At 43.5% G+C, this 22,637-nt stretch overlaps 1 protein-coding gene across 3 annotated transcripts in view; it reads right to left on the bottom strand.

The window, feature by feature from the left end:
- The window catches only part of RREB1 (ras responsive element binding protein 1), a 74,945-nt gene that overhangs the window by 24,500 nt on the left and 27,808 nt on the right, over window positions 1-22,637 (bottom strand). For all 3 annotated transcript variants that reach the window (XM_040432089.1, XM_040432091.1, XM_040432090.1), the window contains 5 exons: window positions 9,041-9,161; window positions 5,901-6,017; window positions 4,130-4,332; window positions 1,690-1,779; window positions 525-688 (listed from right to left, as the gene is read on the bottom strand). In XM_040432089.1, the coding sequence (XP_040288023.1) occupies window positions 525-688; window positions 1,690-1,779; window positions 4,130-4,332; window positions 5,901-6,017; window positions 9,041-9,161 (695 nt within the window). The remainder of the gene's footprint in view (window positions 1-524; window positions 689-1,689; window positions 1,780-4,129; window positions 4,333-5,900; window positions 6,018-9,040; window positions 9,162-22,637) is intronic.

The following is a 22,637-nucleotide window of genomic DNA, read 5'->3' as shown; positions in this document are numbered from 1 at the left end:
AGGAAATGAAAGTTATACAATCAGTCTTCTGGTTTGATATTCTGCACCAGGACGTGACACCTCATCTGTATAGGGGCAGAGGAAGTAGGCCGTCATAAATACAGGATTGCCCTGGCGTATGCAAAGTGCCACTTTGGGGGACATCACGCCGAATTCTAAACTGCAGATTGGTTTAAGGCAGGTAAAGTAAAGATCACATATTCTAAGTGCTAGGCTGAATGGAATTGTCCTTCACCTCACTGCCTTTGTTTCAGTGCAGCTAGGCCACTGTTCATCAAAGGATTGTGTTCTTTTTGGCACCTAGATAAAAGGAATGCTAGCACACCTTCCCGATCTTTGCTCATTTGTACAGCTATACAGCCAATTACAAAGCAGTCAAATAATACTTGCTATGTTGTCCAGCACAGAGGATCACACACCAGAGAAGCACCAGAATTTCCCAGGAGCTATTTAAAGGGGTGGGAAATAAATACCCAGCTCATATGTTCTCAGCCCGCTATTCTGTCACTAGACGTCTCACTCACCTGTGCATGTTCCCATTGGTGGTGAAGGACTGCCCGCACATTGAACATCTGTAAGGCCTCTCTCCGGAGTGGACAAGCATGTGGCGGTCAAGAGAGCTAGCAGAGCTCAAGGATTTCCCACAGATGCTACAACTATGGTCTGTCCCACCAGTGTCAGTATTGTGCTGCAGAATTAACCAACAAAATATTAAAATCATTACTCAACCTTACATGACAGCTTTACACTGGTCCCTAATCGTGTCTTCATGTAGCAGGATAAAAGGCTATAATATTCCTAGTGATAACATAGGACATTCTTTGTCCAAAGCTTAGATATGACGGCTTCCAAAAAGCTAAAGGCCTAATACTCCTACACGATGACATATTACAATTTATTCCCTATCTAGGAATTATATTATCCATCATAGGGAGTATTTCTGTATATACTTCATCTCATCACTTAGTGATTTATTTGTCATGAACTTCCCAAAGCAGTCAAACAGAAGTATTAAGGTAAGTTGACACTGAGTTTTTTGGAGGAGGTTTTGAGGCAGATTTCCCTTCGCCATTTTCAGCCAAAGTCAGTAGTAGATCAAAAAAGAATCGGAAATATAAAGAAAGGACCTATACTCCTTCCTGCTGTATCCACTTCTGATTTCGGCTGAAAAAAACTGAAGGGAAATCTGCCTGAGAACAACTCCTCCAAAAAACTCAGCGTGAACCTACAAATACTGAAACCTAAAGCTGGACATACACAATAGATAACCGTCAGCCAAACTCTCCGATTTCAGCGGGGCCAAATGACCATCTAGTGTGTACTGGCATCTTCCAATTCTCCACCGATGGTCAGGGGAGATAAGGAGAGGGCAGATGGACTTCTATCCCATTTCATCTTCAGACACATCTGTTCTACTGAGCCTGGATTATGTACATGAGTAAATACAAGGGTTTCCCTACTAAGGTTCTATGCCAAACTGGTTCTCCTTATGAATATTGTCAAGTGTTACTAAGGGGCAACAACAAAAACTCTCATTTGTTGCCATAGGATGGCAAACTGCTAAAAGATGCTGACTTGGGAAGTAGGCAATATCAACACAAAATTTCTCATAAATGTATATGAATATATATGTTTTTTGTCACGTGTTACACAAAACATTGTTTGCATGGAAAGCAAAATTTATAGTACCTGGCGGATGTGCATGGTAAGCTGGTGCTGTGAATTGCAGATCTTCTGACATAAGGGGCATATATAGGACGACTTTTCCTCTTTTGATTCCTGTTGAATAAGAGAAGGATAACATTTTATTCAGGCATTGCAAATAAGAGGAGAACAAGTAAGCATCTGGAAGTACACCCCTCTTATAACTGCATAAGGGTACTTTCACACTAGCGTTTTTCTTTTCCGGCACTGTGTTCCGTCCTAGGGCAAGAACTGATCAGTTTTATCCCCATGCATTCTGAATGGAGAGCAATCCGTTCAGGATGCATCAGGATTGTCTTCAGTTCAGTCTTTTTGACTGATCGGGCAAAAGATAAAACCGTAGCATACTACGGTTTTATCTCCGGCCCAAAAAACTGAAGACTTGCCTGAATGCCAGATACAGATTTTTTTTTTTTCCATAGGAATGTATTAAAGCTAGATCCGGCATTCAAAGTACCGGAATGCCAAATCCGACCTTCCGAAAAAAAATGTGAAAAAAATAAATGCCGGATCGTTTTTTCCAGATGACACCGGAAAGACGGATCCGGCATTTCAATGCATTTGTAAGACGGATCAGGATCCTGATCAGTCTTACAAATTGCCATCAGTTGGCATACGTTTTGACGGATTCACTGCTGGATCACTCTGCCGCAAGTGTGAAAGTAGCCTAATGCTACAATACTGCAAAAATCAACTAAATTTGTCATGTTCTTTCTTAAGAACGGGATTGCAACCTTCTCCTCATGTTGCCTCTAAAGTGCCATTTGTTATACGTCATTGCCTAGGGGTTCCTGTATTCGGTCCTTCTAGATGCTCAATATGGCTTCTATGTAATCTCAGATGGAAGGAAGGTGCAGTCTCTCTCTCACGACAGCACAAAGAGATGGTGCCTTAATCTTGCTTGTGCCCACCATGGTAGCAATAACTGAGGGCACTCTACACCAGATGATAAAGATGATCATAAAAGTGGATTATACAATATAATATATAAAATGATCTCTTTACTTTTGTTTTATGCATTAGACACCTAACTATGCATGTCAAAGAAAGTTTTTAATCTAATTTCAGAATCTATTTCTGTAAGGCCTCATGCACACGACCATTGTTGTGGTCCGCATCCGAGCCGCATTTTTGGCGGCTCGGGTGCGGACCCATTCACTTCAAGGGGGCTGCAAAAGATGCGGACAGCACTCCGTGTGCTGTCCGCATCCGTTGCACCGTTCCGTGGCCCCGCAAAAAAAGTATAGCATGTCCTATTCTTGTCCGTTTTGCGGACAAGAATAGGCATTTCTACAATGGCACACGGGCGGCTTCCGTTTTTTTGCGGACCGCAAAAAAAACGGCACGGTCGTGTGCATGAGGCCTAAGGCTAAGTTCACAACTGTGTGGAGGTTCCAGCAGGACATTCGGCAGAGTCCAGCCTATGCCAGAACAAAGTACCAGAAGCATATATGGTGATGAAGTCTTTCTTTATGTAAGTTATATAGAATAGTTTTTCCCTTTACAGCAGCATATTACCAAACAAGAGAGTAATTGCTGGTTCACCTTGAAGTGAAGAATGACACATAATCCAGGCTGCCATGGCAAATGTCTGTTTGCACAAGGGTTTATCATTAACTGAGGTCCAAACTTTCCTAATACCAGCACAGAGAAATCTCAGGGAAGATGCTTGTCTTCAAGAAACTTTTTCTGGTATAGGAAAGCAGGGAGATAGGCATCAAATGAATGGCTTTTCAACTTTTCATATTGAAAGGGAAGTGAGAAAGGCACAATCTGGAAATCGTATTGAAAATATGTATTCTAAAGAGTGTGGAGGAGGTGGCAGGGACATACTACCCGAAAGTGCTCTCAGAAATGGGGGTCGGGTCAGGGGCCACTGCTGGATTTAGAGAACAGGGCTACTAAAACAGGTCAGGAAGGTGGGCAGATCATCAGTAGCCTAACAAAACTACGATATACCTTTAGGTTCATTCAAAGCATAAAAAAAAGTACAACTTCATAAAAAAAAGTACAAGATCACCCCAACAACCCAAACACAGCTATGGCACACTACAGAAGTTCTGGACGATGAGATCTAGGGAGTTGTTTCATAGGGTGCTCTCACTACAGAGCTCCGCCAGCTGTCTGTGGAGGAAAAGCGGTTGTCATCAGTGAGATTATTTTAAAGGCCTTTTTACATGGGCTGACGATCAGGTAGGAATGTTTGTATGAATGTTCAAATACATCATTGATCGGTGCTCATTTAACAGAAATCTGCTCATGTGAAAGGGACCTTAGTCACTGATGATAACAGTTTTTCCTCTACGTTACAGGCAGGTGTTGGGACAACCGAAAAACACCATGAGGACTAAGGCCCAACAACACAACTGCTTGTACCTCAGCTTTTGGGCCAGTGTGTGGGCAACATAAAAATGCCATTCCTTACCTGATTTCTTCTACCAATTCTATGGGCTGGCAGACATTTTCCTGGCGATTTAGTGTTCTGAAGGTTTGCATCATTTTCAGCAAGACTGGTTGTGCTCATCACGGCCGACATCATTGCATTCACAGATGACAAGTCATTTGCGTCTGAACCATTATAAAGGTTGACAGGTTTCATCTGATCTTTTGTGATTGTTGTTTCCTTCGCTATAAAACAGACCAGCACATACATATTTACAAGTGCAAAACATCCTGATGCTAAAAAGGCACAAAAAAAAAATGGAACATCTACTGAGGATTAATGTTTTCAATGTGTCATCTGCAGTCTTCTGGTCCCCATCCTATAAAATTCCAGATGGACAGGGTCACTTGCCACTGCAGCCTATGACTGGCCTCAGCGGGGCACCTGACTCTGTCCAGCTGTAAGTTTACAATACAGGGACCGGAAGACTACAGAAAGTAAGTAGGTAAGTCAAATTATTATTATTATTTTTTTTTAAACAGGTATGGCAGGCTGCAACATTTTAAAAAGTAAAAAAAGCTGGACAACATATTTAAATAGGTTGTGCCACTAATACCACTATTTCCCTATCCAAAGGACAGGGGATATGTATTTAATCACTGGGGGTGTGACTGCTGGGACCCCCAGCAATCACAACGGGTGTTCTGCAAGTGCCCAAAAACTGCCCCATGAGGGTGGAACAGTGATGTGCATTCGTGACCACCACTCCATCCACTACTAAGGGACAGCTAAGGAAAGCTCGTCGCAGCAGCTCCACAGAAGACACAAGGCAGTGGCCACGTATGTAGGCCAACCTTCCATTCTCCTAGGGCAGTTTAGCCTCAGTTACGGACCCCTATTCTCAGAACCCCAGCGATCAAACACTTATCCCCTATCCTGTGGATAGGAGATAAGTATTAGTGGCACAACCACTTTGTGGCTTTCTGATTTCAGTCTGCAAAACATGGACATATGTGGACATCCGTATGGGGTTTGGGGGCGTATGTTTATTTCTGCATCCATTCAGCGGAATGAATGAGTCTTGGACAGAAAGTGGAAGCTGCAAAAACTGACCCCGATTTTGACAGTGAGCTGCCCATCTTCAGTGTTCAGTGCCGTGAAGACGTTCCTCACTGTCACCCTCATATATTCACTATAAACTGGACATTGTCCGGACTTACTGCTGACCGTGTACTGATGTCAGACAGGGCAATACATATACATTATATATATATATATATCATTTATCAAACTGGTATAAAGTAGAACTGGCTTAGTTGCCCATAGCAACCAATCAGATTCCACCTTTCATTTTCCAAAGGGGCTGTCAAAAATGAAAGGTGGAATCTGATTAGTTGCTATGGGCAACTAAGCCAGTTCTACTTTACACCAGTTTGATAAATGATCCCAGTATTTATGGCCAGCTTTAGTGAATATATGAGGGAGGCAGTGAGTGAGGAACATCTTCACTGTTCAGTACTGCGCTGAACACTGAAGATGGATAACTCACTACCAAATGTGAAATTCAGGGTCAGTTTTTTAATTAAAAATGCTAAATCAATAAATAAAGTCTACTGATAAAAGGATCCATTATCACTTGCCCAACACATTTAATAAAATAAAAAGGCAGTTACGTTTTAAAGCTGTCAACTTATGTTTGTGTGCTCTATATCGCCTAGTGTTCATTTTGGCGATTCATTGACTAGGCAGGAAATACTCTACGCAGCGAGCAGACATGTACGCGGAGGTACCATAATTTGATGCAAAAGATTACCTCTATTTTCCTTTGCCATGTGTTCAGTAGTGGTTTGACCATCTTGTCTAATACTTTTATCTGTCATAATGGTGGCAGAGACACTGAACGTGGAGTCAGCAGTAACTCTCTCTAAAACTGCAAATGAAAGCACACGTCAGCTCCAGACCGGCACACATCATTTGAATGATTTACATAAAATACTCAAAGTACGACACAACCCAAGCAAAGCAGATAAACTGGACGCAGTGACAGGACCAGGTATACTTAAAAGGGGTTATCCCACGATTTGTGTAAAAAATTAAAAACAGCCACCATATAGTACATGACAGTCTCTTTCTAACAAAGCTAGAACCAGCCCTGTACCTCACATGGATGCAGAGATCTCCCCATTCATTGCTCCAATTGCTCTGCTAGATTTATATCAAGCTGGCAGCTCAAGGGGAGTGTCCTTTCTCAAGGGGCGTGTCTTTCTTCTGCAGCTCTCTCCCTATAACAGCTCAGGAGGCAGTTGAAGGATAAAACTGAGCATGTGCGGCCTTCTCAGTGAGCAGGACAAAGAAATAAATAAAATTAAAAAAACTAACAGCAGGTGGCGCTATACAGATACATTTTATTGGATAATTCAGTAGCTATACTAAATGTTTAATTACGAGCTCCGGTTTCAATACAAGATGCTTCATCCCATTCAACAAAAACAGGAAGACATTTCCTTATGGAGGAGAGATGGCAGAATCCACGTGACGTACTGCAGCCGTTCTTCACACCATACATTGAAATAACTTTGCCCACTGCAAAGTTGTCAGAGTCAGCTGCCGCCAGTCATGGAGAAGGCTTATATCCCTATATTACTACTTCTGTCTGTAGGGTGCAGGGGTATAATGAGTTGGAGGACTGGGATAGGAGTTTGGCAACATACAGGCAATGCGTCTACAAGGTAGGTTTCTTTGCTTTGGCAGAGGTGGAGCATTAGGAGTGATGGTATAGATCCACTTTCTCCACATAGACATGTTGATCGATGTAGGACTGCTGCGCCTAAAACACCAACATCAGGAAACAAGAGGATGCAGGGAGGAGTGAGAAGGGAAGCAGTGCCCGACTAACTGCGGCCATGGCTCTGAGTCATGCAGATGAAACCTCACGTGATATAATATATATATTATATACACACATACATAATGCGTGCAACTCATCAGCTCTCCCACTGGAACAAATGGGAAAAGCGTCCCAAGCTAAGTAAGGACAGGAAGGGGGAAACCAGGAAGTGCAGCACAAGGAATGTGAGTGTTAGCCAGGGTAAACCCTCCGCTGCCAACTCCTCCAGCCAGCAAAGTGTTAAGGCTCTGGGCAAATTGTGACATGCAAGTCAAGCTAGTCAGTGAAGCAGCGCAAGGATTAAACATCCTGGTTTTCCATGCATAAGGGTGCCAATTAACCCAGCAGTGATGACACCGGTCCTTTTGTTTCCCTACTCAGTCTTTTTTTTTTGTTGAACAGCTGACAAAGGTGCCTTTCTACTTTAATCCATAGTTTAGTTTAGATCTGTTAGCTGATGCTTAAAGAGGACCAGTCTCCTCTCCTGACATGTCTGCTTTAGTAACCACATGAATTCCCCATGTAATAACAATTGTGGAGCATCTATTCTTATGACTCTATGATGTGCCATTCATGTACCATTCTGTCTAGAAGTTTATGAATGAAATGCCAGCAGTCTGCAGTAAGGGTCCAGCTGGGTGTTACCAGTTAGGGGGGGGTTCGCTGCACAAAAAGTGCTGCCAGTTTTAGACTTTGCAGGGGGAACACCCCCAACTGGTAACACCCAGCTGGACCTTTATTGCAGACTCCTGGCAATTCATTCAACAAAGGAATGGTACAACATATGATCATGAGAATAGATGCTACCGAATTGTTATTACATGGGGAATACAAGTAGTTACTAAAACAGACACGTCAGGAGTGGTGGCAGGTCCTCTTTAAGTAATCAAGCCTATATAAACTGGCTCAGCTGTTTGTTAAGGTAGTGAAGAAAATCCGCAGCGGATCAGGACGAACTCCACAGCCACTAAAAGCCGCCTAAAATGGTCTGGCCTCTGCAGGAGCATCGCTGGAAGAATTGCAGTGGGTCTTCCGCTGCGTTGTGAACTGCAGCCAAAACTGCCATGCTGCTGGTTTTCTCCCCAGAGGGTGCACGAGACCTCGAAGTCTCATACACTTTGCTGGTGCTGTAAAATCTGGTCAGACAGACATTTTTTTGTTGCATCTTTTCCACTTTGCTTGTAATATAAAAAAAGCTATGGATAGCATTTAGGACACCTGTGGCCATACTACCAGGGGACCTTCACATGGTGGTTTATGCTGCCAAAATTCCGGTGGCAGCCGTGTCGTGTCTGCTTCCCATTTTTTTAAATGGGGGGGTCGGGGGGCAGCGCTGCAGTTCATGCGGCTCGGCGGTTTAAAGCCGCAATCGCGCCAAGAAGGCACACCTCCCTTCTTAGTGCAGTGTGTAGACAGACGCCACGGGTATAGATACATTCAATCCGCAGCATCCAAAGTGAACAACTGCGCTGGATTTTGATAGCGTGGATTTTGCAACCCCCCACTCTATGACAATCCCCCAATGACATCCATGACTCACTAGTATGGTTTAAAACAGGGATGCCCAACCTGCAGCCCTCCAGCTTTTGCAAAACTACAACTACCCTCATGCCCAGACAACCTACAGCTATCGGGGCATGCTGGGAAAAGCTTTGAAGCAGCAACAGCAGGTTGGGCATCCCTGGTTTAAAAGGTCACAGTTATCACTGGGTCACTAAAGTAAGGTACCACGACCTGATCACCTTCTGAGAGGATCTCATCCTGAGTGATTGTAAGTTATAATTATTTATGGTAATACACAGTCACGACTCCTCGTAGACTGATGCGGCCAGTCATTCCCATTAGCTTAGCAGAGGACACGCCCTCATCAGACTATCACAATACGTGTCACTGCCCAAGTATGCAGAGTGGCTCCAACCAGTTACGTAGAGAAAGGCAGAATTCTTTTCAGGTGACCAGTTATAGAATAGAAGTCTCCGATACATGTCAAATGACAGAATTAGATATAAAAGAGAAGATGACATCATAGATCAAGGAAGTTCTACAGGAAGTATTTTCCAACTGACCTTCAACAACCAGGCTGCTCCCTGGCTGCTGGAAAGGCTGGAACTGGCAGGGCCCCGTCGAAAAACTAGCTGGCAGCATCCCTTCAATTCCTCCTCCAGCTGGGCACCAATACACTGCAGCCTGCAGGGGAGAAGACAAGAAAAAGCGGACTTACTCTACGCACTGTAATAAACACACAAGAGAATATTACTCAAGAAAGATGGTCACTAAAATGGTGATGGGCGATGGTCAGGTCATCATGGCATTGCATGGATAATTTTGGCATTTTCAAAATATGACGCTGCCGACGTATTATGACATATCTCCTGGACATTTTCTCACTAGACATAAATGTGTCATGGAAGATTTATCAAACTCCATACGCCAGAAAAGTGGCATAAAAAAAATAATAATTTATACACAATTTGCATACAAACATTATGCAAATAGAATTTTTACACCACCCATGCCAATGTCCGGAAATGGGGTATGGTGATCAGTCTCAGGGGATTTATCATCATTTACGAGCCGGTGTAGATTTCATTCTAGGAGCATGGACTGCCGGATGATGCTCTCAATTTACGTTGGGGCGTGTGCATCCTCCGGCAGCACGGGGGATATCAAAATGAGGGTCTTGATATATCCCTCTTCTAATTTGCCCTTAGCTCAGGTACCTTGAATCTGCCCTATCGATCAATGCTCTTTATGTCTATTTTAGGGAAAGACTACACCGGTTTGATAAATAACCCCAATGAAGCAGAACTGGCTTAGTTACCCATAGCAACCAATCAGATTTCACCCTTCCTTTTCCAAAGGAGCTGTAAAAAATAAAAGGTGGAATCTGATTGGATGCTATGGGCAACTAAGCCAGTTCTACTTTACATTAGTTTGATAAATCTCCCCCTATGTTTGGGAAACTTGCTTTGGTGGCTTTGCTTATTCACTAGATAATGTCGTTAGATACCATAAGAACATATTACAGTCATATATGCATGCATGTGAGAAGACAAGACTCTAAATACAACGTCCATGGCTGAATATTTAAGAGGAACAAGGGGAGTATAGTGGTTCACACGTTCACCAGATCCAGCACTGCTGGATTCAGTCTAGTTCACCTCTGGATGTCCATTGACCTTAATGAGGTCCGGCAGTGATCTGGCCACTTTCCGGCACCAATGCTAGGCTTCGGCCGGATAAATACCACTACACGCAGCCGGCAGTTAGGCCGGATCATCTCTAATGGAGATGTGAATCCAGCCTTACAAGACTCGTAACAGGACTGGTTGTAAAGGGTAACTCCTCCACTTTTCATAGCTTTGAGAAATCTACCTCAATCGGTCTCTACATGGGCTATCTATCTGTGTAAGGGTTTTTGTCATTAAGGAGACATTATATATATTCACAGATATCAAACTACCTTCTTATTCATCTTATCTGAAACAACAAACCCCATGATCTACATCGATCTAGTTCAGCCTATGTAAAGGCCCTGAAGGTCTCATGGAGGCCCACAATCCTCACTTCGACTAGATCCTGCTTCCCCGTGAGAAGGTTGCTTGTTGTTTGAGGGTCTGCCTCTCAGCAACACAGATGATATTCACGGAAGACTGTACAAGGATGTACTTTGCAAATAAGAATTGTGACAGAGACTGATCAATGCAGTACTTCTGGTTTGTCATGTGAGTGCCTGAAGATGCTAGAGCACATTCCTAGTCAAAGTTCACAAAATAAAGAGGAAGCCTGAAAAGAGGATGATGAAAAAAAAAAAGAAAAAAAAAAAGAAACTGCACGATTTTCTCCCGAGTTGGTTATTATCGGTGTATTAAATCCAATTAAACTCATGCATGTCACGTAATGTCTAACAACATTTCTTTAAGCTTTTCAGAAAGGTCTCCGCTTTCGAAAGTGAACTTTCAAATACCCCTGCGAAGGCCTTTCAAATTTATAGAAGGGAGAACCACGACAAGGAGATTTTCTCATGCGTTCGCTGGAGGTCGGCGGTCATTCATGTGTTCAGCCCATTAACTTCAGAAGGTAGCCTATAATACTCATTTCACCTGTGGAGGCAGCAAAAAGGGACTGAACGTGTTCCCCTGAGGATTACACCACCACTTGATCACTGGAGGTTGAGCGAATAGGATGTCCTGTAATCAACGTATCTTCAAGAGATCCTCGGCAAAAAAGGACAACCCCTCTAAAGGGGACCTCTGGCTGCCGCATGGCCTGCCCCAACAGTGGTTTTCTCTTAGCCTTAGGGCTCATGCACACGGCCCGTATACACCTGCATATAGAGGGTCCGCAATACATGGGCACCGGCTGTGTGCAATCCCGCATTACGGATGCGGACCCATTCACTTGATTGGGTCCGCAATCCGGGAGATGCAGTGCAGAACGGAGGCACTACGGACTGCTTCCGTGGGTTTTCTGTCTGTGCCTCCGCACCGCAAAAAAGTAGTGCATGCACTACTTTTTGCAGTGCGGACCGTCTGATCCAAATCGCGGACCCCATTCAAGTGAATAGGTCCGCGATCCACATGCGGCGGCCCCACGGTCGGTGCCCGTGCATTGCAGCACGGGCACGGCCAGCACGCAGTCGTGTGCATGAGCCCTTAAAGATCGCCATGTCACCTCTCCTGACATGTCTGTTTTAGTAACTACTTGCATTCCCCATTTAGAAACAATGCTGGAGCATCTATTTTTCAGAGTTTAAGGTGCCAGTCATTTATTATTCCTGCTAGAAGTGATCAACGAATCGCCAGCAGACTAATGACGATCCAGGGGGGTGTTGACAGTGTTTCTGCGCAGTCTTGATATGATGCGATCACCGCTGCCAGTATCAGTCGGGCAGCAGAGACACATCCTCAACTGGTAACACCCATCTGGACCATCACTGCAATCTGCTTCATTCATAACGTCTAGAAGGAATGGTGCATCATAGAGTCATAAAGTCCAGAATTGCTCTTACACGGGGGATGCCAATAATTGTTAAAAACAGACATTTCAGGAGCGGCGACAGGTCCTCTTTAAGGCTAGGGGGGGGAAAATAAAAATAGCACAGTCTCATACGGCAATATTGAAGCATTCATGAACTTTTCAGTCTTCAGGTTTGAACTTCATCCCATAGCTACGTGTAGTAAACAACAAAACACTAACATTTTATTTTGAAACAGAGAAACCCTTTAAGGATGCAATGTTAAGTAGCAGCTTGTAGTCTAGAGGTGTCAAACTAAATGACACACTCTCTTAATAGGTAACCTCCAGGGCGAAATGTAGCATGCGATAAAACCTGCATGGTCTTGAATGCTCGTGTGAAAATACACACCTTGAAAGGACTACCCTAGTGCTACTGGACCTACGCAGAAAATCATTGCCATAATATTTCATATTCAGTACGGCCATAAACATGCTGGCCTTTCGTGTTGCCTTGCTTTGTGTAAGCCACCAGCGATGGCCATGACGACACATCGGATGACACCACGAGTACCTAACAGGTTGCCATGCTCCAACACTATATCGTATGTATAAGAAATACTTATATATGTTCAAGAATAAAAACAGCGAAAACCACGTCACATAAAAAGTGTGGCTCAGGCACGGGGCTCGGGCTGTACTTTGCCTTGTATTCTCTTCAGTAAGGGCTAATAATGATATGCGGATGAAGCAATAAACCCTAAAGTAGCCATGCCTCTGCTGATGCCTTCCTTTTGTAGCCTTGTAAGGCAGGACCCAACCCATCTCCTCTCATAAGAGATAAGAGACCCATCCTAGCTCAGGAGGTGCACCCTTGTGACAAGGCTCACTATTGATTATTTCAGAGCACAAAAGTTACAATCCTACATAGGCAACAAAGACCTCGCTTATGGATTTCTGCTCCTTTCCTAGCTATGAAATCAATCATCGGTCCTGTCAATGAGATCTGTGTTAAAGGACAAGCCTTAAATAGACATGACTAATGTGAAAAAAAAAAAAAAGTGAAGGTGTAAAATGAACAAAAAGACAAATAAGGTGAAACTCAATGATGAGACCTCGATAATAGTATAATAAAAAACTAAACTAATATACTGGTCTGCTTTCTCCAAACTAGCTTGCTTGGTACAAGTGCTTTACTTAGCGGTGCTGTTCTCCTATGGAATGTGTGGAAACCAGTGCACTCTGGGGAGATTAACACCCTGCACACTAGCCCAATCCAACCCTGCATTCATTTACAAAGAGATCTCTTTGGCCTATAATCTGACTATTCACATAATTACAGTCACGCTAATACTAATTTAAAGACGTAAACTCCACCATTGCTCCATCAGTCTCCTACAATCAGAGTAGTAATGATGGCCAGTCTTAGAAAGATGAGAAACGGTCTGCAAACAGTTACCTGGATCTAGTACAACATTATTGATGATAATACCACCAAGTATAAATGTGTACATACCAATAAGAATTAGTTTGAGGTGGCATTTACTGATGTGGTTCCCCAATTCCTACCCAGATCTCGTACCTACCCCTTATTCCTTATTGACTGTAAACTCATAAGCATGGTTGTTCTGGCCCATCATTGGGCCCAATAATGGACCCCTAATAAAACAAGTCGCCTAAGGACTAGCAGAAGCTAGAGCAGATCTTGGAACCAGTAACCAGATCTCAGGAGAACATACTGTATAGGCCTGTGTAACTGGACAGGGGTCCACCGTCATCTTATCAAGGAAACAATAATGCTTCCTGATGTCTACTTAATTTTTTCAGTCTAGGTTCACCTCTTATACTATTGAATCTTATTAATGTCCTGGAATGGCAACAAGTAGGGCTCATGCGCACGACTGTGTGCAATCCGGGAAACAGGGCCCGTGAGTTGGCCGCATCTCCAGGACATCTGACCTGATTCAGTGAGTTCCTATCTGACTGTGGGTCTATTGTACTGTACTCACATCATCTGATTACACTACAATAGATAGCCGCATACTTGAGCCTTTACTTAAAAGTAGATTGGTGCATGTCCTATATACTTTGAGCGTGCAGTCTCAGAATTATTTTTTTGGTAGGCCCAGTGCAACCATGCATAGGGGTCTTTCATCTAATGATACTAGTGTACGCTGTGATTTCTTTAGTTTGAACCGAGTTGTATTATGCATGCTCTATAATTACCTAGATGGCGCTATATAAAACTTTTGACATTCTGATACCACGTAGAATAAGGGCCGTATGTATTCTGCGGTCCGCAAAAAAACAGATTCACAAAAGATACGATTGACATCCATGTGCATATTTTGTGGAACGTAAGAGCTGGCCCATAATAGAACAGTACTATCCTTGTCCGTAATGTGGACAATAATAGGACATGTTTGATCCTTTTGCGGAACGAAAATACGGAAACGGAATGCACCTTCCGTTTTTTTTTTTGCGGACCCGTTGAAATGAACGGAACAGACACGGAAAGAGAATACGTTCGTGTGCATGAGCCCTAAGGTAACTGTGTCTAGAAGCCACAGGACAGAAAAACGGCACCCATTAGTGCATGCCCTCTAAAAAGGGGTAACAAACAAATAAAAAATTCTTTTGATGCCATTCTTGTCACTTTTCCGGATTTACAATAAAATGGGGTTACGTGCTAATGGATTTACTTTGTGCATAGGGACAATATAGTAAGAACGGGGGGAAATGCAGACATGAGATTGTAACCTTGAGGCGAGTGGCGTCCTTATACGTGAGTGTCCTGTGTGCTGGAGGAGGGGACAGGACAATCCCCTATTGGTGCCGCTGCTATGCTGTTTAGGAGATGGATTTCCTGCTGCTGTGAACCATGCTGCTACTCTTGGCTCTCGAGGTCTCTTCAGCTGGTTTAGATATTACTGCTCAGAGCTTTGGAACGCTGCCCAAGGGAAGATCTTCCCAGAAGCCTTTTCAGCAGCCCGATGCTTGGAGCTTTCTCGAAGGTCAGAAAACTTATGGACACATAACTAGGAAAGGCAATGGGGGGCTACAAATACTAAATAAAAGAACCTTTTTAGAAACTAGGCAGAGTCCACCTCTAGTAGATGAACAGTGGATAACTAGCAAAGGAAAAGCCATGACCGTTCTTGGACCAATAAACCCATGGCATCGCAACAGTGCCCCTGAAAATTCCTACTACTGGGAAAAGATGGTGGAGAACTGGTTACAAACAGAAGAGTGTAAATGCAGGCATTTCTGCCGAGTGTATCGTATAGGAGAAGAAGCAATGGATCCGGGTGTAATACTATACTCATAAACAAGCCTTGCAGCATCACCAGGAAGCATCAAGACAACAGCTTCCTGGACAGCACAGCCCTGCCTGAAACTGTACCATATACCACCTACAACTGATAAACCGTCCGCATCCTTCCCTCCCCCAATGCAAAGCACGCTGTTTGCACACTGAAAAGTAAAGCACAGAGGTTACTGCAGCTGTTTAGTAACAGACGTGGGATCCCGATTCTCCTGACAATGGGATCCAGCCTCTGCACGACTCACAGCTTCAAAAAAAACTGCTGAATCCTTTTATAGGAAACCTATCACTAGGTTTGGGCCCACAAAAATCACCACCATAAATTTATACAGCTAGGTTTTTGCTTTCAGCATTAGGGCTACTTTCACACTTGCGTTTGGTGCGGATCCGTCATGGATCGGCACAAGCGCTTCCGTTCAGATAATACAACCGCATGTACCAGTTCAGAACGAATCCGTTCGTATTATCTGTAACATAGCCAAAACGGATCCGCCTTGAACACCATTGAAAGTCAATGGGGGACGGATTTGTTTTCTATTGTGCCAGTGAAAATGGATCCGCCCCTATTGACTTACATTGTGTGTCAGACGGATCTGCTTGCCTCTGCATCGTCAGACGGACACCAAAACGCTGGTGGCTCCAAACATAGTGACAGATTCCCATTAAAACACAGTAAGGCTACGTTTACATGACAGTGGGGGAAAAAAAAAAAAAGGGCGTGAAAAACTGTGAACCTGTCAGTTTTTCATGGATGCCTTTCTGAAAAACAGCCCCCTTCAAATTGTATGGGAGCTGTCAGGCCACAAAAACAGACAAAATAGGACATGTCCTATTTTTGGACAGCCGGTATTCACGGTCCGTTAGAAAAAAAAAAAAAGGGTTCTCAAAACAGCTGTATGACAACAGTTACTGAAAAATGGCCGCCACACGTGTGAATGTAGCCGATATAATGTGGCAGTTACGGCTGAGAGATGACGACTTTATGTGTATAGCCAGCTTATAATAATACTCTTTATATAGCGCCAACATATCCCCCAGCACCTTACAATCAGATTATAAGGCTACGTCTACACGACGACATTTGTCGCGCGACAATTTTTATAATGGCAGTCTATGGTGCCGCACTGCAACATGCAACATGCTGCGACTGCGACGCAACAGTCGCAGAAAATCCATTCGAGAGTATGTTGCATGTTGCAGTGCGACACCATAGACTGCCATTATAAATATTGTCGCGCGACATTAGTGCAACAAAATGTCGCACGACAAATTTTGCAGTGTAGTTGTGCCCTGTCTGTCGCGCGACTTATTGTCACGCGACAAATGTCGTCGTGTAGACGTAGCCTAAGGCTACACCAAGACTTTGGTCACGCGCCATCAAGTCTCGGACACACAGGAGGAATATAATAGCTGGGACAACATCGGGCTGAGAAAGACAGGTAGATGGCAAGTGCGCAACCATCCACAAACACCAAAACGTAGTCACGATGACAGCAACCTTATAATTTGCTCACATTTATTTAATCCAAAGTGTCATACAAAGAAATAGCTATATTCAGCCTTTCGTAATACCTGGGTCTGCTTGAGAAAGATCAAGCCATTATGAAACCCAGCTATTTCTGTGTGTGTCAAAGATGGACAAATCATAAGGGTGCTTTCAGCCTAACTACTCTATGGAGATCCAAGTCTTCGACAACTGGTGTAAAGGAAAATTGGCTTCAAGGCCCATAGCAACCAATCAGGTTCCACCTTTCATTTTTGAGAGCTCCTATTGAAAATGAAAGGTGGTATCTGATTGGTTGCTATGGGCAACAAAGCCAGTTCTCCTTTACACCAGTTTTGCTAAATCTCCCCCATTGTGTGCGATTTGAAGTTGAAATTGGGCTGTCTAAAAAGTTCAACCAAATCTCAAAAGCAGGTTGCAGTACCCCGCGACTTGTGGCTAAAAATCCACCAGGTTTGGATTTAACAACAGTTACTTCTCTATAGGGCCTAAAAGACAGCATGACAAAAAAATGCATGTACAAAATGACACTAAATATACCACTAAAAAACACATTACATTTACAGTATAAGGCCTCATGCACACGACCGTTGTTTTGGTCCGCATCCGAGCCGCAGTTATTGCGGCTCGGGTGCGGACCCAATCACTTCAATGGGGCCGCAAAAGATGCGGACAGCACTCCGTGTGCTGTCTGCATCCGTTGCTCCGTTCTGTGGTCTGCCCAAAAAAAAAATAACCTATTATTGTCCGTTTTGCGGACAAGAATAGGCAGTTATATCAATGGCTGTCTGTGCCGTTCCGGAAATTGCGGAACGCACACAGACGCCATACGCAATTTGCGGACTGCAATACACACAACAGTCGTGTGCATGAGGCCTATTTCTCTTTTCTAAAAAACTTTTGATGCTTCAAGAGTTTTGATCGGTGGGTGACTGTGCCGAGACCTCCACCAACTGCAAGCATTTTGTATGGTTAGAGCTCCTATGAGTTCATCTACAGCTAGTGAGAAGAGTTTGTACTTCGGCCTCCTCTTTTTAGCGATGGGTGAGGGTCTCAGCACCCTGTCCACCACTGATCAAAACTTGGGACTGATTTACGATACGTTTTTAGAAATTATAGATACACTGCCATTGTAAAATGCATTTTTTCATGAACCGTAAAATACAAGAAAATAAAACTACATGAAGGAGCCCTACATAGAAATACAAACAAAATGGACGCCTCCACACTACCGTGGACTGTGGAAACGTCAGGGTTAATACAACATCCCAGATGCTTATCGTGTATAGAAGGACCATGGAATGTAGACTATTCCTCCTTGATGAGGCATCTCTATCATGTACAGACACATTTCTGCCTTAGTGATCAACTACAAGCTATATTCTGTAATCACAGAGAACCAAACACAAAGGATGGGACCAACATCAATAAAACTTTCCGAAATGCATTGCGTGGAGTAAAAAATACTCCATACCATTAGATATTAGGGGGATCTAGCAGGTATTCCGACTAGGCCTGACCCAAGTGATGGTTTTAGAGATTTATTTACCGTCACTTCCTGCGCTTGACACCTTGTCATTCTCATCTATTGTCTGGGATGCGCTGGCTTTTTCTTGAGTATATTTGCTCCCTTTGAAATGTATATGAAAGCTTGGTTCTACATTGTATGGAAATCTTTTGACACGATTTAACAGGAGTTGAGAATTCGTAACACTAAAGGAAGAACACAAGAGAGCGTTCAGAAATCCTAGAGAGGCGACTTCAAAGTACAATTGGATCTGCAGGCTGTTGAGATGGAGATGCTCATATAGGCTTCGATCTCCATATACAGTATGGGGGACTTTTATCAAATCTGCTACCCCAGTAAAAATGGTGCATGCCACATTTTGTGCAATTTTATTGCGACTTTTGAGGAGCTTCGCCACTTTCTTAAGTGGAGCGTAAAGTTGGTTGGGATTACATATTAGATTAGAACAGAGGTCTTATTTATGACGGCCGACTTTTTAAAAATTTGCATATTCACGACAGGCAACCCTCTGGCATTCACTGACAGTGGCGAAACCACATCACACTTGTGCCAAATTTTAAAAAAACTGAGTGCCATCTTAGGCTACTTTCACACTTGCGTTGTTCTTTTCCGGCATTGAGTTCCGTCACAGGGGCTCTATACCCGAAAAGAACTGTTTAGGTATGTCCCCATGCATTCTGAATGGAGAGTAATCCGTTCAGTTTGCATCAGGATGTCTTCAGTTCAGTCGTTTTGACTGATCAGGCAAAAGAGAAAACCGTAGCATGCTACGGTTTTATCTCCGGCTAAAAAAGCTGAAGACTTGCCTGAATGCCGGATCAGGCATTTTTTCCCATAGGAATGTATTAGTGCCGGATCCGGCATTCAGAATACCGGAATGCCGGATCCGTCCTTCCGGTATGCGCATGCGCAGACTGAAAAAAAGGTGAAAAAATAAATGCCGGATCCGTTTTTGCCGGATGACACGGAAAGACGGATCCGGCATTTCAATGCATTTTTTCGACTGATCAGGCATTTTTAAGACTGATCAGGATTCTGATCAGTCTTACTAATGCCATCAGTTAGCATACATTTTGCCTGATCCGGCAGGCAGTTCCGGCGACGGAACTGCTTGCCGGATCTCTCTGCCGCAAGTGTGAAAGTAGCCTAAGTAAATTTGGCTGTAGTGCACAAAACCACTCCAGTCAAAAAAAAGAATAGCCTCAAACACCCCTTCAGTGATAAATTCCCCCCTATATGTTTGTTCCCCTAGAAGAGGCTATGTGGCCATACAGATCAGATAGAAGTCGGTTGAACAGCAGTTGATCAATCATTCGGTGAACGATCGTTTCGCACAAGGCCATTAGGCAAGGGCTACATGGCGACACCTTTTGCGGCCAGGATCGCAGAGTAGTGGTGATCCCATAGAATGAGGACCGCTGCTGCCCCCAGTTAATTGGTGGGGGTCCCGGGTGTCGGACCCCCACTGATCAGATACTGATGACCTCTCCAGAGGATAGGTCATCAGTATTAAAATCTTGGAAAACTCCTTTAATATACAGCAACATTTGAGCAAAGTAAGCCCACCAATAGGTGGTGTAAAATCAGACAAAAGTGTCTAAAGATGCGCCAAATGCATCATCCAGTCTGAGCCACTGTGATACATTTGGCACCTCTTCAGTCTAGGCTAAGTTGACTAGATTATTAGGATTAGTAAATCTGTCTCAAGGCTTGCAAACAAAAGATATCATAACTATTCATTTTAGGGTTTTCTTATGTGGTGGGGTCTATAATAAATATCTTGTAGCCCAAATGCCGATACTGCGCCAAGGTACCCAATGCTTGATGTTGGATATGGACCATGCACATAGTACAAAGCCTGCACAGTGTGGAAGAGGACGGCAGTGTGTTTCACAGTACAGGCGCTCGAAACAAGGATAGCATTTGTCTGCATGAGAGCACCATTCTGCAAGTAATGACTTCCAGCTGGAGCACTCCGTCCACTCGCATCAGCTGCCTCTCAAAGCCTCCATTAAATCGGTGTTCTTTTGACTATCCTTGCTTGGCTGGACCAGGAGTGCTAGAAGTCATGGGAATACTTCTGCTGGAGTTATAATGGTGGCCTGTGTCCATCTTATTAGTATAGAAGATTTCCATAACATTTATCATACATTACTTACACATCCTATCAATCTCATGAATAGCTCCTAGAAGCTTCAGCCTTACAGTACAAGCATGCTTACCAACGTTTAAAGAGGTTGTTCGCGATAATTAAAAATCTCGGACAAGCCCAATAATGACTTAAATATAATTAATTAAACATATTATACTCATCCTTTTCTCCAGTACCGTTCTCTCCGGCAATTCTCCTGTCACAAACAGGAGCGGTGGCGTTTCGGGATAAGGCACGTGTCCACTGCCACCAATTGCTGTCCTCAGTGGTCTATTACCGAGGACAGTAGTGATTGGTTGCAGCGATCACATGCCACATCTCAGCATGTGACAGTGTCAGCTAAGAACAGTGATTGGCTGCAGCGGTCACGTACTGTATAAGACATGTCACCGCTGCTCTTTAATAGTGGCAGGAGAATCGGCCCAGCAGTCTGTGCTCAAACATACTATTTGGCCCAAAACGGCACAAAAAAACCCAAAAACAAATAAGCAACAAAAATGCTGCAGAGGTTAGTCAACTATACATAATTTAGCTTTTTTTTTTTATAGTAGTAAGTCTATGGGAATTTTGAAACTAAGGTTGGGGTCAATTGTGTAATCATATTAAGCTTTGGCATGTAAAAAATGTGTTAAAATACAAAATCACCTAAAAGAGAAAAAAAAAAAAAAAGTGTATGAAATTTCATGCCATTTTGTACAAGTCACAAAAACTGCCACAAAAAAAATGATGTGTGAAAGAAGCCTAATGTGGAATTTCACAAGACTAGGACGCACGTGGCTGAGCACTGAATTAGGCTACATGCACACGACCGTATGTGTTTTGCAGTCCGCAAAAAATAAAACGGATGACATCCGTATGCCATCCGTTTTTTTTTTGCGGATCAGTTGTAACTATTTTTTGTGGACCCATTGAAATGAATGGGTCTGCATCCTATCCGCAAAGAAATAAAAACGGAACGGACACGGAAACAAACAACGTTCGTGTGCACGAGGCCTTAACCAATTCCTTGTTGTAGCATAACATCTTGAGCCAATTGAATTTATATTTTATATCGTTTTATCTAACCATCCCATTATCCGGAAGATGCGATTATGCAGCACGTATTGTATAACACAACCAGACTGAAATAGTAAAAAAAAAAAAAAAAAAGTTAAGAGGAAAAGAAAAGCTGGCTTCCAAAGCATCATCTGCAGCATAAAATAGGACACAGTACCAGCATCATGTGCTTTTCCAACATTTGGAAGTCACATGAGGTTTGTAATAAGAGAATGGCAGAGAAGAACTAGTTCAGATGCTATGTTGGCGCCTCCTTTCTAGAGGAGGTGAAGAAGGCGGGTAGGCTTCGGAGTCAGATCCTTGCTGTCCATGTGCTCAGGCAGGTGTGGCCATGGAGCAGGGAGATGGCTGTATGTCACACACACAAACCGGTCATCCTACTCAGGCTCTGAAGGAGCCAAGGAATGCTTCTGTCACAGGATAGGTCAGGCTAGCCAGCAGCAGATGCACTATATATGGCCTGTTTACGGCAACAGCAAAACGACACATTAGCCTTCAGCCTAGGAAATATTATAAGGGGGCAGCGGTACATTAACAGGGTCTGAGCCGCACCGCCTCAACCTCAATCCAAGAACGCCCAAGATTTGCAGCTAATTCTACAAAGTCGCAGAAGAGATTGGATTAATCCGCATCATCCGTCCACTACATGAACGGTTACTTATACCCTACAATGTGGTGGGTGGCACATAACAAGAAAAAAAAAAAAAAGACCTCCTCTAGAACGTCAGGAATTAACCTAAAACAAAAACAATTATTTTTTTTGCCATCAGGACGTAGACCTTTAGACTGGGAGAACACAATAGCCTGCCTGGCACTAGAGGGTTAAGAATACTGGCTCTCGACTTCTGCACCGTAGTATGATGGGCATAGACATGTGCAAGTTCTGTGTCTTAAGACCTAAACAGCAGAGTCTTTCTTTGCCAGCTGCTGTTTCTTATGATGCTTCGTGTCCTTCACAACCCCCCCCCCCCCCCCACCCACCAACCAACTAAAACATCTTTAGAAAAAAAAAAAAAAAGACTGCACCTCCAAAAAGTTTTCATGGCGGGACAGGGGTTGTAAAGAAAGAGAAAAGAAAAATAATCAGATGCTACTTCGCAGCAAACAGATTCAGAAAATCTTGTTAAACCTGTTAGACGGCA

The sequence above is a fragment of the Bufo bufo genome, chromosome 5, assembly GCF_905171765.1.
Source record: "Bufo bufo chromosome 5, aBufBuf1.1, whole genome shotgun sequence".
NCBI classification, from domain to species: domain Eukaryota; kingdom Metazoa; phylum Chordata; class Amphibia; order Anura; family Bufonidae; genus Bufo; species Bufo bufo.
The sequence above is the reverse complement of the archived record's forward strand: the minus strand, read 5'-3'. Positions and strand labels throughout refer to the sequence as shown.